We start from the raw sequence: 16883 nt of genomic DNA, 5'->3' as shown, positions 1-16883 counted from the left end.
GTACTCATGGATAGGCTTAAATACAATAGAGTATTAACACTTCAGTTATTCCCTGTTTACTTTACTTCTCCATTTTTTCCCAACTACTGCAGAGTGATAGTGCTGGATGTACATCAAGTAACACTGTACAGACACTCAGGCATCGTTCTGTGTGTTCTTAAGGTGTGCTGGTCTACACTACTTCAGATTTATTTTGAAGTTGCTAATTGCTATTGTTTTTATAAATAGCTGATTTAATCCTTGTAGTTTCTAATCCTTTTGCCTTCCTGCATGTTTTTCTCAGTTGTAAAAAGTTTTCTTCCTAGCTATATTGTTCATGAAATGAGGGTTTGGTTTTTCTGACCTCTATGATGCTCATGGTAACTTACCTTTAAGTAAGCAGTAGTTGGTAAGTACCAGCAGTAGTTGACTCAGAGCATGCTTCATGGCTCAGCCTGTGCGGTTGATGCCTTTGGCTTTGTTCTTCAAAATGTCTTTTGACAAGTGTTCCTTGATTGGACTACTGCTCCCTGCAATTATTGCATCATTTCTTTATTCCTTTTCTTAAGATATTATTGTTATTGCTGCAATTAGGCATCTATAAATCTTTTTTATTTTTTTTCAGATATCAGTTTTATTCAGTAGAGATTGGGCAGAATGGACATTCACTAGGAATGCTGTTATCTTCCGCATGAAAAGAACCATCTCTTCTGACCTTGTTACAGTATTTATAAAGAAATGAGTAGTCTTCTTAAGCGTCTTTGTTGTAGTGACTGTAAGATGCTTTTTGCCACTCTGAGTAGAAAAAGCAACTGTGTGACATTCTGTTATAGTTTGGGGTGGGTTTGTTTTTGCAACAGGTTGGCTAAATGTCTGTAGCTTCGCTTCCAGCAACTTCTCCTCACAGTTAGTTTTGGATTTGGAGACTCCTAGTTTAGATTAGGATCTCCCAGAAGATTACAGGAGGAGTTTGAGGGGAAGTATTCCTTATTTTTGAGCAGTATCAAGAACTTTTGAAGTTAAGATTACTTACTAGTAAGGTGAGGAAGAAGAGGTACATAGCATCCCTAAGAAAAGCCACAATATGAAAATTCCATGCAGGAAGAAACTAAAAATTATCCTGTATGCATTCATTTTGCTAGAAAACTGTCCCCCAAGCTTTTGCAAAGGAATATTGGAAAAGGTGAATATGGTTATAGAAGGCTTGAGTGAAACAAAGATGAAGTAAAAACTTTAAATTTGTGATTTTAAGCCTTGAATGGAACAATCTGGAGTTTAATTTGCTGGGTTAAGATGTAACCCATCGGTAAAACTATAAATAGTGTAAGTGGAAACAGTGTTTGAGTGGAAGTGTTTCAGGCTGAGATGGGATTATAAATAGAAAGATCAGTCTTTATCTGATATGAACAGGCTTTTCTCAGAGGTATGAGTCAACCTAGAGAAAAGGTGAGATTGGTGTTTTCGTTTGGTTTCTTAATAGGCCTTGTCATAGTCTGTAACAACTTTAGTAGGCAAGCCATGGCACAGATAGATGGCACAGACAGAAATTCTGTATTTTAGAGTAAGAAAGTATCTGTATACATATTACAGTGTGAAAGATTTTTTTCCTTTCCTTTCCTTTCCCCGTTCCTTTCCCCTTTCCTTTCCTTTCCTTTCCTTTCCTTTCCTTTCCTTTCCTTTCCTTTCCTTTCCTTTCCTTTCCTTTCCTTTCCTTTCCTTTCCTTTCCTTTCCTTTCCTTTCCTTTCCTTTCCTTTCCTTTCCTTTCCTCTCCTCTCCTCTCCTCTCCTCTCCTCTCCTCTCCTCTCCTCTCCTCTCCTCTCCTCTCCTCTCCTCTCCTCTCCTCTCCTCTCCTCTCCTCTCCTCTCCTCTCCTCTCCTCTCCTCTCCTCTCCTCTCCTCTCCTCTCCTCTTTCCTCCTCTCTTTTTTCTTTTCTTTTTTCTTTTTTCTTTTCTTTTTTCTTTTTTTCTTTTTTTCTTTTCTTTTTTTCTTTTTGCAAGCTGAGTTTTCAAAAACTGAAGGTTTTCTGTGACTCTAGGCTGTATTTTCTAATGGTTTCTTTGCAATGTAGCCAAAGGTGATGATTATGTGTCACTTGATTGGAACAGGTCTAGAGGATGCTGTCTGCTTACTGTTCACATTACTCGATGTCCACAGGTACTTTTTTTAAGAACAGAAGCAACCCTTTTATGTAAAATGAGGTGTCTGACTATTAGGTAGGGAAAGCAAACACGCTCTGAAGCAAACATACTTTGGAGCAGACAGCTCAAAAGGTAAAATAAAGGTTAAGTTGGGTATTGATCCAGATACAGCAAAAGGACACTGTCTCAGTTGAAAATGCCTTAGGGAGTGCTGCTGTATGTACCCAGCAGCATAAACATGAGGACAGCAGCTTAAAGCAACACATTCTGCTTACCATCACAACTGTTCAGAAACATACACTTTTTTACAAGGAAAAAGTTGAGGTTTTTTCCCCCATTTCTTTCACAGAGAATTAGGTATTGAGGAAAACATTGTTTTAGCAACTTGCTGCTTACAGAAATTCCTTACAGTCCTGTTGATATCAAGTCTTACTGCACAGGAAATGTCCAATCTCTGTGTAATCTATTAAGATGTGTGAGCCATCTTCTGAACAGCTATTTTGAGTTCATGAGTAGAAAGTGGTATACCTGCACATTCCCATATTAGCACTGCCATTTTTATCTGCATGATACAAATTTCTGGATGTTTTGGGGAATTTTTTTCACTAGGGATGGAGTCTGATTCAGGTCTGACTATGAGCTCTTAGAACAAGACCCAAAGACATGGGAATAATTCAGAGCAGTATGTAATAACAGGTTTCCCAGGTCTGTTCCTTGCTATTGCCTTGTTTTAAATCTGATGGAACTCGTAACGCAATTATGCAATGTGTTGATTGTGGTATAGCTAGAGCCCAGTGCCTCAAGCAGTGGTGATATGTAAGTTTGACCATAGTTAGAATGCTAAAGGTACTACAGAGAACTGTACAGAAAATCCCAGAGACCTGGAAGACACATCTCCCTCCTAACTCTAGTCCTGTTTGGCCAGTTCTTTATTTTGCCAATTGTTTAAACCATAGAGGAAAACATCTAGATTCATGCATTACTGGAGATGTGCTATCCATTTTTTTCTTTTTTAGCCTCCACTTACAGGCAGGAAAAACATTAACCTTTATTTTTACCTTCTGGAGCTGGAGACAGATCTAGAGTTACCACTCTGAGTTTTAGGAAGAGTTTCTGAGACTACCGTCTTTCCTACTCAGCAGGCAGTAGAGACTCAGTAGAAAATGACAACTCCTTTCCTGCTCAACAGAATGAAACCTGGCTAGATTTGTATCCCATCTGCTGCTCTGCAGTCACTCACTTGTATCAGCAATTAGCTGAAAGGCAGTCTTTTCCTCATTTATGCCACACTGCCACCACACATGGAATGAATTCTATCATCACACAGCTTTCATGTATCTTGGGAACAAACACCTGAGCTGTTGGCTCCTTTCCCCGGATTTAGTTTAGACTTACTTGACTATTAGTCTGCTTTGTGCCACCTGCTTTGTGGTATTAGATACTGGACTGTAACAGTGTGCTTGTCAGTTACTGTTTTCTGACCTACAAACTCTAGAGAACCAGCACTAATGGGAAGGAAAGTAAATTCTCTAGCTTGTGCATCAGATTCTTTTTCTTCATCTAAGCTTCCTTCTACCTATGTTTTTCCTGGAAATTTCCCATGGTTCATTTGAATTGCTAAATGTTCCTCAGCTGCAGCCTACTCTCATGTTTTAACCTTAGTGATGTACCTCTATGATTTTTCAAGAGCACATTGTTAACACAGCTGAGTGATGTAGTGTATCTTTCATGTACAGAAAATGAGATGAGAATCAAAATCTGGCTGCCAACCTTTGTGCTTTGAAAACTCCTGGGTAGTGCCCTTCAAAATAGGGCAGCAAAAGAGCCCACAGACATATGCTGCTTTGCCTTGTCTGGATTGTCTTCCCTGGACTGTAGTACTTGACCTGAGACTCTGCAGGTCCTTCCAGTTTCCATGAGATCTCAGCCAGCAAGTGATGCATCCCTTCTGGCACTGAGGAGTGCCTCATCAGGAGCTGTTTTGTCCAAAGAAGCTGAAAGCAAAATGCCTCTGAATCAGAAAGGGATCCCTATGGTTTCAGCTCTCCCGGTATCATTACTCAGTGGTTCATTTACTGAAGTTTTTTCCTGTGTCAACAACCTAATGTAGTTTGCCTGTGACCATATGCTTCTGGTATTGCAGAAGTCATTGAGCTCAGCAGCAGCTAGTCCTGACACCAAAGGCCACTGTTGAAATGTTTCTGTCTGTGTAGTTTTGCATCTTTTTGTCCCTGCCTGGAGAGATGAGGTGTTCCCCATGCAGCAACAGTGTGACAATACAGATTTCCTCCTGACTCTTTTTTGTTTGACATCACAGCAGTGGGTTGAGGGCTCCCATGCAGTGTCATGCTGACCCCAGCAGTCTTGTGCCCTCTGTGCAGAGCTTTTGAGAGGCAGCCACTTACTTCAACAGGCAAGTAAAAACTCCTATCCTGCTGACATGTGGTAGCTGTTGGCCTTGGAGCTTCTCAGTAACATGACTGGCTGGTGTGTTCCACAATAGACTGATGACAGCTAGGACATCTTCCTGGTTTGAGGCATCTTCATCCCACAGATCCTTCCAGCCCTGATACAAGGAACAATATGGGCCAAGTTACTTGAAGAGCAAAGCACCTTTTCAGAACTTCTTAAGGTTTGCAGCAGTATTACTGTACTTCCATTGCAGAGGAAATTCTGGTTCTTTTCATACTTTGTCAATTTCCTGCATTCCCAACATTCATCTTAAGTCTCTCAGCTCTAGTTCTCTGGGTTCTCTTCCACTCTCACTGAGTGCTGCATGAGACAGAGAACATCTAAATGAGAGGGCTCAGAAACTGAATAGGCCATGGAAAAAGGCACAGTCTTCTGTATTGTTCCAGTTGTTCAGCAGTCAGACAGGACTTGTTTGCTAGATGTGAGTCTAATGTAGTTTAACTTTCACCTTGGTTCAGCCTTTACCCACCTGATGGAAGACAAGCGTTCTCAGCTTTGCTTTTGGAAACTTAGATGGTTTCCAGCCCAGCACTGAAGACTCTGTAGGTACACCTTCCTGCCTGTCCACTCAGCTTGTCTGCATTGACTCTTAGAAGTGTGGACAGTGCATATCTTCAAAGAGATACACTCACTTTGGAGAGCACTTTTTTTTTCCCCCACTGGAACCTCATCCTTTAATGTCTACATGACCTCTTTTCAAGGATTTTTAGACTACGCTGTCAGTCTTTTCAAAATCTGTATGAGGAAGAACACCTTACCAAGTTCTTATTCTCTCCCTCTGACTCTCCTTTTGGCAGATCCTTAGTAATTGCAGCTTTGTGAATCTACCTTCAAGTAGATAAAAGCTTTTTTCTTCATGTGGCTCCAACCTCTTCCAAAAATTTACACAGGCAGCAGCATCTATGTCAAAATTTGTCAGTGATGTAGGTTTGAGTTTGCAGAGTTCCGGGCCACACAGAAAAGTCATACTGGAAGCTAAAAATCAGTATTGATCAGGAGACAATCTGGTGAAAAAAATTCTAATGATCATCAGAGCTGTGTACCTATTCTAAACTGAAGTCTCATTAAATCACAGTGACTCGGGCTTAAAAAAAAAAAAACAAACCAGAAGCACCAGTCCTGGTCATGGTATAGCCCTTTTCCATGGCAGTGACTAGGTAACTCAGAGACACACAGGAACCAGCCTGGATGCAGCAGCCTCCAGCTGAGGACTCAGATGACGAGCGAGACTTTCACTGCACTGACTGTGAAGGTATAAAAGCGCAGGGATTACTTTGTTCAGGGTCCCTCCTCCGAGGTACCTTGGGCTTTTTCTGTATTACTGCACCACTAGAGGAAGAGGCCGGGCCAGAGATAATTACCCAATCTCCATCCCTGGGTGAGCTGTGAGATATAGGAAAAGATTTCAGCCGTCAGTCAGCAGAGTCCCTGTTGACCCATTTGCTCCAGTGCTGGGATACTGCAGCCCACGATACGAAACCACATGGTAGCGAAGCCAAGCAGCTGGGATCCCTGTCACATAACATGGGCAATGACAAGGCGATTGGGAAGAGGATAGAAACTCTCAGCCTCTGGAGGTGACTTCTGTCAAATGGGAGGGAGGATACTTTTCCAAGGAAGACCTAATACACAAAAGGGTGCTCACCACTGCCAACAAAAAAACCGCTTCACAAAGATAGTGCCCAAAGGCAATATCCATGGCTTAATGTCCCCTCCCTCCACCAGTCTGAAAACAACAAAGAGCTGGGACAAAACAAACTTGGCAGATAGAACATTTGTGCTGTGCTGCTTATTTCTGGCTTTTTTTTTCTGGACTGCTGAGCTCAATTGTGTTTGGCACTGTTCCCCTGGCTTGGCTTGGTCCCATGTGGCTGACTCCAACACCAGTGCCGCTTGGATTTGCTCAGCTGGGGTTTTGGGCTCTGTGCAGCTACTTCCCCTCTGCCAGAGACAGAGGTGTTCACTCCACTGGGCTCAAAGGAACAGAGAAGGGAATGGGGGTAATAGAGGGGGCTGAGTCCACCGGGCTGATCTCGACACCTTCTTGGTTAGGGAGGGCCATGATGGTGCACTTCCCCTTCTTTCTGATCCTTGGCTTCTCCTGCTGAAACCATATCCCCATCGATGTGTGTGGCATGCAATAAACCATGTGGCCACACCCACACAGCACTAAAAACTCCATCTCCTTTCTCTCTAACCAGGACATTGTGAAATGTGTGCTGCAACCCAGCAGAGCAAGTGGGTAAACCCCTATGGTATGGTGGACGATGGTCAAAAGAAAAAAATGGGGGGGGCTTGGCAGATCGTTTACATCCCACTCTCGCAAACCTGCCAAGGCAACTGCTACATGCTTACAGCAGTGGCACAACCACTGAAGGACTGGAGAGATACCCTGTGCCTCATGCCACCAGCTGAACACCATCTTGGGCCAGAAAAGCAAGTCCTGCCTGGACATGGCAGCTCAGAAAGAACTGGGTTGGACAATGGGACTCATTTCAAAAATAGCCTCAGGGACACCTGGGCCAGAGAACACGGTGTTGAGTGGGTGCACCATATTCCTGTCATGCACCAGCCTCTGGGAAAGCTGAATGGGGTGTTAAAATCCACCTTGAAAGCAATGGGTGGGGAAACCTTCAAACATTAGGAACTACATTTAGCTAAGACCAGCTGGTTACTTAATACTGAGGCTCTACCAGTTGAGCTGACCCTGCCCAATCAAAACCTCCATGTACTGTAGAAGGGAATAAAGCTCCGTGGTCCATATGGGGAATATGTTAGAGAAGACTGTCTGAATTAGTCCTGCCTCAAGCAAAGGCAAACTCATCTGTGGGACTGGTTTTGCTCAAGGACCCAGGTGCACTTGGTGGGTAATACTAAGGGTCCAGTTGTGTATTTAGTGAGAGCATTCAACTCTGTTCAAGGTAAATGGTGGTAATTTTCATTAAAAGTGGTGGCAAATTTCCTGTAAAGTTAAGGAAAGTCATATGGAAAGATGACAAAGTAATGCAAATCAAGACATTAGAATTTCTAACAAATTTAAGAAATGTAAGGTGGTGTAAGCCATTTCTGTCTTACAGACTTGCATCTCTTCAAATACTGAGAACAAAAGGAAGTGCTTTTCCATGCCACATTCATTTGCTTAGTGAAAACCTTCATAAAAAAGGGGATTAAAAAGCTCCCAGTCTTGTTGTTTAGGTAACACCTTTAACTTTGATACATCTAAGTTTCTTCCAAAGGATAAATGCTTCATATGGCTATTCTAGGAGGGTTAGGAAGTTGTATGTGCTGTGTTCTAACTCATCAAACAGAACAGCTGCCTTCAGCAGTGATCTAAACACCAGTAACAAATTTTAGGTAGTGTACAGAAGAAAATGCTGGCAGGCATGTGTAATTCATTGTATTCAGTTATTTTATTTTCACTATCCAAACGCGAAAGAAACACACAGTTAAGTTTCAGGTATGGATTACACAGTTTTCTAAAAATATTCCTTTCATGTTCTCTTCAATAAACCATGTATTATAATGTTTACATTTCAATCATAAGTAGCAGATATCTTCTCCTCCCTGCTCCCTACCACCAAGGGACTTTTTCTACTTTAATATAAAGTACTGTAAACCTCTTATTCAAAAAGAAAAATTCAGAAAAAAAACTTCTTAGTTAAACACCTTTTCAGAATTGTTGTCTGGCACGGCACAACACTTAGAAGTTTCTTTTGGTATAGTAATTACTGAAATTTTTTCAGCCAGGTTAGGTGTCTGTGAATATTTTAGAATTAAGGCAGACAATATACAGTTTAGAAATATATTAGCACATATTTGTCATGGTATGGCATTTTCAGTAGACATTAGTTTTTCATAATTCATTGTGCATTTCACGTTACAGAAAGCTCCTCCTGTGTTGAACATCATCCTTCTTCCTTTAGTCTTGTTCTTCTACACTTCTACTTTTGCTCTCAGAACTCTATCCTGTAGGTGTTTGTGATCCTACATTCCTGAAAAGCTTGCTTTCTTTATGCAAGAGTTACATTTCTTCATACTTAATACAGTAACATCTTTTCCCATATATTTCAAGGCAGCTGGTCAACATCTCAACTAAATGCAACAATTAAAAATTTAATTTTGGGGGAAAAATATAATTTTTACATATATTTTCACAGTTGTATTCATCAGTACATTTAGCAACAATTATCTAAACCATGGAAGCTTTTAACCAGTACTAGGACTTGACAAGAACGCGGGTTTCTTCTCCTGAAAATTCATTTCTCCTCTGGCTTACTACATGACTGTTGCAACTTTGTGAAATACTGTGTGGAATACATTTTAAAACTAACTTTGAAACTTAACATATTTATGCTGATAGACAACAAACCAATACTACACAACACAATACTTGATTGCTGAGATTCTGTAAGATATATTGTGCACTTATAAAAAATTCTTTCACTTCAAATATAAGTGCAAAGCAGTAGTTAATATTTTAATTCTACACTGTAGTAGCAGTCAGGTATACATAAACCAGCACTTTTTCTACCAACAAAACCAAACAGCATTTTTGAAGTGCATAATGATTACACTAAAGCATGACAAATGCAATGCCAACTGAAGACAGTTTCTAAAACAAAGTACTTAGTCTACTGATACAAAGGCTATGTAAAAATATGACATTATCAATGCTACTGTAGATCTGAAAGCTTTCAAAATACAAAATACAGTGTTTTTTGGTGGTGGTGTTTTTTTTTTTTTTTTTTTTTTTAAGGTTAAACAATTGGCAGTACCAAATTAAGCAAGTTACTACACTTAAATCCTCAACAGCTTTTTGAGAAACCCACTGGGTCTGCTCTGGGACCTAAATATCAACACTGCAGATGACTATATATCCCCCAAGTCCTAAGCACTACTAGGTCCTATTCTTCCAGCTACAAACATTCATCCCAAATGATCAAGCCCTCTGCACAGGCCTCTGGTTGTTAAAAAAAGACTGTCTCTGACCAACAGCACACAATTACACTGCAGTGTAAAGATATGGCTTTCTCTAAAAATGATATCGTATTAAAAGTAAAAAAAAAATAAAACTCCACAAGACACTTAAAGATCATCCTTGAGTTCACCACTACATTTATGCAATCAAATAGACAATGTAATTAGTCATACTGTTGTAGAACAAGAAAAAGACCTTTTATTCACTTGAAAAATTAGCAGACTGGAAGATTTCTTCATTGCATTACACAAACTTCCCTGAGATTTTTACATAAATTATGTTTAGTCTACTATGTATTTGAAACCAGTGAGCTATTGCGTGTCATACACTGCAAATTTTACATAATTCCTGCATATGTTATCCAGCTGAAATGCTGTCTCAATGCTTTAAAGCTTTATCTCCTTTGTTACAAAAAACATGTACACATAACTGAGACTACAAATGCAAAGACATTTTTTGCACAAAATTTCAAATCCTCAAAGCAATGTATAGAAATTGAGAAAACAAGTTGAACAAAGCACTTCAAAGTTCTTTTCAGCTTAAAAACTGACTGTGAAATTAGTCTGAAAAATCATTTATGCAAATGCTTGGAGGCAAGAACACTAGCAGAAATAGTTCTAAATGCAATGGGCAGAGAGAAGGCTGATGCTGCTCTCCCTATTTAGCACTCTCTTGTGCTATAAAATAGTAATTTTGTAGGAGTGATTGTGGGAGAGAAACATCACAGTTGTACAAATACTGCTATACTGGCACTATGTTACACTAAGGATTTTTTTTTTTTACTTTTTTTTAAAAGTTGAGGTTCTTCAACCTCTCATAAGATGGATGTAGTTAACCACAAATTTTAAGGAGGCCCCACAGTGAAAGTAACCTCTGTTTCACTAACTCACTGCCATAAATTTTAAAAATGAGCACTTCATTTTAAATATAAATCTGGATGTCAGGTCAGTTTGCCAAGCTGTATATCCCCTTAACTGAACTTCTCTCAGCAGAAGTCCAAGAAGAACAAGCATTTTACTTTGCAAACAATAATGCTTAAGTAAAAACAAACAAGATTATTTGAACTAAAAATAAACAAACCCTGCAATTATACTACTTTGAGATATGAGATTATCCCCAAGTTTTATGCCTCAAGGCAAAACCGAAGTGTTCTCTTGTCCAAAAATTTTTGTTACTTATTTCAAAAGCTGAATTATACAGCATTCAGGTAGCTCTTATCTCCTTCCAGTTCTCAGTAACTGGAATCATGTCCTTGCCCTCCGCTGAGTGCGGAGCAATTGCACTTGTAACTCCTCCTTCCAAATAGTCTCATGTTGGGTATTACCACAGAAAGGAATAGGCTTGGGCCACTTCAATACAGAACAGGCTTGATGTGGTTGTGACTCCCATATCAGATATTGCGTTGTAAGTATTCTTTTTCTGAGCTGGAAGGAAGATACTAAGATGATCATCTTAACAGTGAAGTGAGGAATTGTGAAAGTGAGGGCATTTTCTAGGTTTTTAATCCTGCTTTGAAAGTTCCCATTCATAGATATACTTATGGCTGCATGAAAACTACAAAGATGGAAAGAAAAAATGAGCAGCATTTAAAAGCAGTATGTTTAGCTTTTCCTTATTTAAACTGAAGACACTGCCTTGTGTAAAATGAATTCACTTCTATGTGTTATCACTGCATCTTCAATTCTATAAAGGCAATCTAATACTCAAGGGAAAAGAAGAGTAAGAAGAAAAGGATAACATCTATGCTTTTTCATTTTTAAATTATAATTTTCACATGGATTAGTAGATTTTCTGTCTCCCCCAATTAAGCACAATTTGCTCCCTTTCCCTCAAAATACTTACAGCACACCACACAGCCTATTACATCTCTTTGGATATACTGCTGGCTGATAACTGATTCAGACAGGCACATTGAACCACTTCTGTTTTGTTACACAGAGAAGCCAGTTCTGCATCAACACTGAAAAAATCATGAAACTGTATTTACAGACAAAAGTCTTTGCGCAACACACAAAACAGGGTGCCAAGTCACTATACACTCAGTGTAAAAGTATTTCTCTAAGTCTTTTCTGGGCATCTCCATTTCAGCAAGGAAATACACTGGGTTTTTATCTCTCAGTTTCATCCCATTTTAAGTCACCTCTTTTTTGTATTGCCAAGTAAGGCAAATAATGGTGTTGCTGAATGACTACTCATTATTTAATTTAGAAAAATAATTTCTTTCCCTACTGAGAATTTCAGCATGTTCTCATAGTAACAAATATATCCTGATAAAAAAGTCCTAGCAGGATTTCTCAGTAGTCAGATTGAGATAGGGTATTTGCCACACAGATTTTACTTCCAGCAAGCATAAGATGTGTGCACATGTACATATGTCAAATATACACAGCTGACCAAGTACATTTTCTTCTGCATTCCAACTCATCCTCTGAAGGAGGGACAGTTTTCTCATCCACCCATGTTTTCCCTTATATGATCCACTCGCTGAGCAAGATCCCTAAAGGTGGGGCGCTGGGCAACGTTATTGTTCCAGCATTCTTTCATGATAGCATAAATCTGGAGAAGAAAAAAAGAAAACTGGTAGTAGGTAAACAGATACCACACATACTTACTTTCAACTGGTCTAAAGAACATCCAGCTTAACTTCATGCTTCCAAACAACAGCTGCAAAAGAGTGTGCATAAACTCTTGCTATACCCTTCAGTTTATGTGCTCAGTCCCAGGGATAGCAAGAACTGAGGATAGGTGGCTCTGCAAAAGCTCTTATTATAAAAGACTATTTTTTTAAAGTTAGCATGAAAATTCACTCAGCTCTTTTTTGAAACTTTTACGAGACTTATGTTATTTTGCTATGTTTTTATATTTTTGCTTCCTCTTTTTTTTTCTGAAAAGTTAAAAAAAATGACATGACAAATACCAGTATGACCAGGAATCAGATTTACAAAGACAGTAATTCTAAATAAGGCTTCCCCTGCAAAGTTAACATACACTTTTCCACATTTATATATTAAATTCTTAATTATTCTTCATATATAATCAGAAATAAACAAAAAAAAAGTTACTGTGCAAACTAAAACCACTTTGAAAACTATTTCCCCTATAACAGTTACACAGCAACAGTTTTCCTTTTGCCCAGAGATGTACCTGATACCTGGTCTCATGAAACTTGCCAAACTCTTCACCTGTACTCTTCTCATTAATTCAATCCAGATTGTTACTACCGATTTCTCGTACTTTTAACAGTTTTTCACATGTTGCTTAAGAGAAATCTGTACAGCTACCCGGAAAAAAAGTAGAAACTGTTCCTTATCTTTCAGCAAATTTGAAACACCTGCATTGACCAAGCTGCTTTAGAACCAAGTCTCAAGCAGCTTGTAAGCTGCAAGATAAAGTTCTGTAAGCTACAGGTATCTGGAAGATTTATTATCTGTGATGACTAGCCTTTCAGGATCAAAAGCGGATGCATACAGTTTCTGACACAGAGACATTTCCATCTTGCTTTGATAGCTGGAGAAATGTCAGCCACTGAAACCTTTGGGTTAGTTACGATACAATTTCAGTAAAACAGATTATGTATTATCTCATACATATGACATTCAGGTTATCTACAAAAAGCCAAACCTTTACAATTCAACAGTTGCTGTACTAGTACATAAAATGCAAGAAAGGCTCTTCAAAGACTTCTGTTTCCATTCTCTATACATTTTTTCTTCCCCTGTGGCTTCCTGCCTCACTTGTACCATTTGTTCTCATCTCTATTAGAGCACTTGACCCTGCTGTTTTCTCTTCCGCCAATTTTGAATGGAGTATTTCTTGACTTACTCCTAAGTGTGCTTGACTTTAAAGGGATGCAGCAATTAATCTGAGCTGGAAATTACGTATGTAAAAAAAAATAACCCATAACTATTTTACTTCCTTTTTTTTCACTACTGATTCACCTACATAGCCCTACCAGACCCATTTGACTGAATTTGACTTTGTGCACCCTGCTCTGAACAACAGAAAACTACAAGACTTAGAAGTGGTAAGAAAGTACTTTTTAAAGCTTCCGGTGTATAAGTAAAACAAAAAGAACACTGAAGTACTTTGTGTGCTCTGGGGACAGCTTTACAGCTACACTCCAGTATCTACAAAGTACATGAATACAAATCTGAATTTACTTAACTGTGCCCACAATCTGAGAGTTGAAAATGCTTGACAGTGAATAACATACATGATAAACATGGGCTTTCCATACTTGAGAAGGGAACAGTAACAGAAATGCAATAATCAAGATAAGAAGCTCTTTAAATCATGGAATTAAATGTGAAAAACCTTAGGTAGCTATTAAGATATTTTTGCTAAATATCACAGATTTCAAAAGAATCCTTAGTTGACAGCTTTGAATGAGAATCTCTACATGGGACTTACATGGAACAAGTTCTATATACTAATCTTGTTGCCTTAATACATATATATTTTTGAAATAGAAGTGTGAGTGCCCAAGTACAGCAGTCAGTCATAACAGTCCCACTTAATATATTTAGCAAGACTACATTCTGGGCTCCTGAGGCAGTGCAAGCTAAAGAATCAGAAAAGAAATATGATTATACTCATCATGAAACTCATAAAATAACAGCACAGCCATTTCACTTGAATACACAGTTTAGTGGTCCAAGCAGAACAAAATACAAGTTTTGCATTTACCAAGTACTCACCCTAACTGAGCACCTTTCACACTATAGTAATATTTTAACACAGTACTTCACCTCATCAGGGCATCCATCTGGTCTTGGTAGTCGTCCATTATTCTTCAACAGCTCTATCAAATGAAAGACAATCATCTGCCCTTGTTTATCATTGCCAATCATGCGCATGAATTCCTGAAACAAAAGGCCAATTGTAATATATGATCTTTAGAGGGAAAAAAAGATGCTACAATATTCTTACCAAGCAAAAATTCTGTCTAAGAGTAAGAGGAATAAATAAAATAGTACATAGCAATGATGAAATTATAAATTACATGTCCAGAGAATATATGAATAATTACAGATTTTTTCTGTGTGTAGAATGGAATAGTAATATAGACTAGAATAAAATTTAATGATACATACACAATTTACATCACTAAGTGAAAAATCTTTAAAAATGTTGATGATCATCATCTGATAATCTGGCTACCCTGGATAAAGAGGAGGCTGAGAGGCTGAGGTTTTCAAAGACTTCTATGCCTCAATCCTAGATGGCAAGTGCTCCAGGCACGCTGTCCTAGTCAAGAAAGGCAGATGGAGGGACTCAGAGAATGAAGATCCTAAGCCCACTGTAGAAGAGGGTCAGGTTCACGACCATCTAAGGAACCTGAATGTGCAGAAGTCTGTAGGACCTGATGCAATTCATTCAAGGGTCCTGAGGGACCTGGCAGATGAAGTTGTTAAGGTGAAGTTTGTGATGACTCAAAAAAGGGAAATATAGCCCTGATTTTTAAAAAGGGGAAAGTGGAAGACACATTTAACTACGAGCTAGTCAGTCTCACCTCTGCCAAGCAAGATCATGGAGCCAGTTCTCCTGCACACCTATGCTAAGGCATATGGAAAATAAAGAAGTGACTGGAAACAGACAGCATGGCTTTATTAAGGGCAAAAATTTTTGCCTGAGAAATTCTGGTGACCTTCCATGATGGAGCTACCTGGACTAATGCAGAGTGTTTGACACTGTCCTGCATGAGATCCTTGTCTCTAAATGAGAGGGACATGGGTTTGATGGATGGGTGACTCAGTGGATAAAGAACTGGCTGGATGGCTGCACTCACAGTTGTGGTCAACAGCTCACTGTCCACGGGGAGAGCAGTGACAAGTGGTGTCCCTGAGGGGTCAGTACTGGGGCCAGCACTGTTCAACATCTTTATAGGTGATGTGGGACTGAGGGCACCCTCAGCATGTTCACTGACAGCAGCCTGTGTGCTGCAGCTGACACACTGCAGGGAAGGGATGCCATCCAGAGGGGCCTGGACAGGCTTGAGAGCTGGGCTTGTGCAAACCTCATGACGTTCAACAAGGAGAAGCACAAGGTTCGACACCTGGGTCATGGCAATCCCAGACACACCTACAGGTTGGGAGGGGAAGTGATTGAGAGCAGCTGCTGATTGAGAGCAGCCCTGTGGAGAAGGACTTGGAGGTGATGGTTGATGAAAATTCAATATGAGCTGGCAATGTGCACTGGCAGCCCAGAAAGCCAAAGGTGTCCTGAATCCAAAGCAGCGTGGGCAGCAGGGCCAGGGAGGGGATTCTGCCCCTCTGCTCTGGTGAGATCCCACCTGCAGTGCTGCATCCAGCTCTAGAGTCCCAACACAGGAGGAGCATGGAGCAAGTCCAGAGAAGGGCATGAGGTTGATAAAAGGACTGGAGCACCTGCCCTACAAAGACAGGCTCAGAAAGTTGGGTCTGTTCTGCCTGGAGAAGAGAAGGTTGCATGGAGACCTCACAGCAACTTCCCAGTATCTGAAGGGGGCCTGCAGGGAAGGTGGAGAGGGACTCTTCATCAGGAACTGCAGTGATAGCACAATGGGTACAAATGGGTACAGTAATGGGTACAAACTGAAAGGGGAGAAATATAGGTTGGATATTAGGAAGAAATTCTTTACTGTGAGGGTGGTGAGGCACTGGAACAGGTTGGCCATAGAAGCTGTGGCTGCCCCATCCCTGGAAGTGTTCAAAGTCAGGCTGCACAGGGCTCTGAGTAACCTGGTCTACTGGGAGGTGTCCCTGCCCATGGCAGGGGGGATTGGGACTAGATGGTCTTTAAGGTCCCTTCCAATCCATAACAATCCATGCTTCTGTGATTAATTAGTTTTAAAAGGATAAAACTTACAGGTGATTCTAAAGAGCTCTCTGAAACATTGAAACAATTTAATGCTTTGAAAAATGCCAAACAGAAAACAGATATTGTCATGCTGATGTATAAAAAATGGTTAGCAGGACTAATCAGTAACTACCTGGCAGAAAAATTATTATAATTAAAGCCAGCAAAAATGGCTTAGATAAATCTTGCTGTCCAAAAACCCAAAATAACCTAAAAAGCAGATTAAAACCTCACTCTGACTGCCAGACATCAAAAGTAAATGAGAATGTGCTATTAACTGAAATAAATTCCTAAGCACAACATAAAGGAATTATTTTTCCTCCAATGCTACAAAACTTCTTTAATGATCCTTGACATGAAAGTGTGAAACACCTGTTGGTTGAATGTGAAAATGGCCAAGTTGTGAAAACAATGTATAATTATAAAGATTACAAGAGATGAACAGACCACTTCGGTTAATTGTAACAAATTACCTTTT

The 16883-nt window shown here is 39.7% G+C and overlaps 1 protein-coding gene across 11 annotated transcripts in view; it reads right to left on the bottom strand.

The window, feature by feature from the left end:
* Nucleotides 1-7981: 7981 nt before the first annotated feature.
* Nucleotides 7982-16883, bottom strand: part of JAK2 (Janus kinase 2) — a 95986-nt gene continuing 87084 nt past the window's right edge. For all 11 annotated transcript variants that reach the window (XM_069001702.1, XM_069001708.1, XM_069001698.1 and 8 more), the window contains 2 exons: nucleotides 14317-14430; nucleotides 7982-12124 (listed from right to left, as the gene is read on the bottom strand). In XM_069001702.1, coding sequence (XP_068857803.1) covers nucleotides 12017-12124; nucleotides 14317-14430 — 222 coding nt within the window. In that variant the 3' untranslated portion in view covers nucleotides 7982-12016. The remainder of the gene's footprint in view (nucleotides 12125-14316; nucleotides 14431-16883) is intronic.

The sequence above is a fragment of the Aphelocoma coerulescens genome, assembly GCF_041296385.1.
Source record: "Aphelocoma coerulescens isolate FSJ_1873_10779 chromosome Z unlocalized genomic scaffold, UR_Acoe_1.0 ChrZ, whole genome shotgun sequence".
NCBI classification, from domain to species: Eukaryota; Metazoa; Chordata; class Aves; order Passeriformes; family Corvidae; genus Aphelocoma; species Aphelocoma coerulescens.
Note: the sequence above shows the minus strand (reverse complement) of the source record. Positions and strands in the feature narration are given on the sequence as shown.